Source organism: Notolepis coatsorum, assembly GCF_963971535.1.
Source record: "Notolepis coatsorum genome assembly, chromosome: 16".
Classification (NCBI taxonomy): domain Eukaryota; kingdom Metazoa; phylum Chordata; class Actinopteri; order Aulopiformes; family Paralepididae; genus Notolepis; species Notolepis coatsorum.
This window is the reverse complement of record NC_140180.1, coordinates 2,436,808-2,437,379: the sequence shown is the minus strand read 5'-3', so window position 1 is coordinate 2,437,379 and position 572 is coordinate 2,436,808. Positions and strand designations below refer to the sequence as shown.

Sequence of the window (572 nt, the reverse complement as noted above, 5' to 3'; positions counted from 1 at the left end):
GCCTAGTAGGGATAAGGGTATTGGCTTAGGAAATGGGCAAGGAGACAGTCATGGGTCCCTCCCCTCCGGCACGCGCGTACATCGCCAGGCGTACACGTGGGAGGGGGTTTGGGTGAGGATCGGGGGGGGGGGGGGGGGGGGGGGGGTTGGGGGCCTGCCATCCATCTTATTTATTCCAGACAGTTTCACTCTGTTCCTGGCTCGGTGTTGGGGTAAGGTCGCCGCATCCCAGTTGTTATCTTGACTTATTCTCCAGCGTGGCCTACCTCCTCCCTGTATGCCGACTCATCCCCTTTTGTGATGAGCCCCACCACTGCGGTGCCATCCGTGAACGTCACTATGAGGTTGCTGTCATAGTGGGCTCTGCAGTCATGTGTGAGCAGGGTGTAAAGTAGTGGGCTAAGGACACAGCCCTGCTGGGGGGAGCCAGTGTTGAGGATGATGGTGGAGGATACGGTGTTATTGATCCTAACAGATTGGGGTCTATTTGTCAGGAAGTCCAAAGTCCAGTTGCAGAGTGATGATGGGGGTGATCCGAGTGCATCCGGTTAACCATCTTGTATAGTGTGGTA

General features: G+C 56.1%; 1 protein-coding gene across 1 annotated transcript in view; it reads right to left on the bottom strand.

Moving 5' to 3' along the window:
- Nucleotides 1–245: 245 nt before the first annotated feature.
- The window catches only part of LOC311242407 (trafficking protein particle complex subunit 11-like), a gene marked incomplete at its 3' end in the record, with an annotated part of 40,677 nt that continues 40,350 nt past the window's right edge, over nt 246–572 (bottom strand). Inside the window, exon 23 of the mRNA XM_084331362.1 lies at nt 246–413. Coding sequence (XP_084187488.1) covers nt 246–413 — 168 coding nt within the window. The remainder of the gene's footprint in view (nt 414–572) is intronic.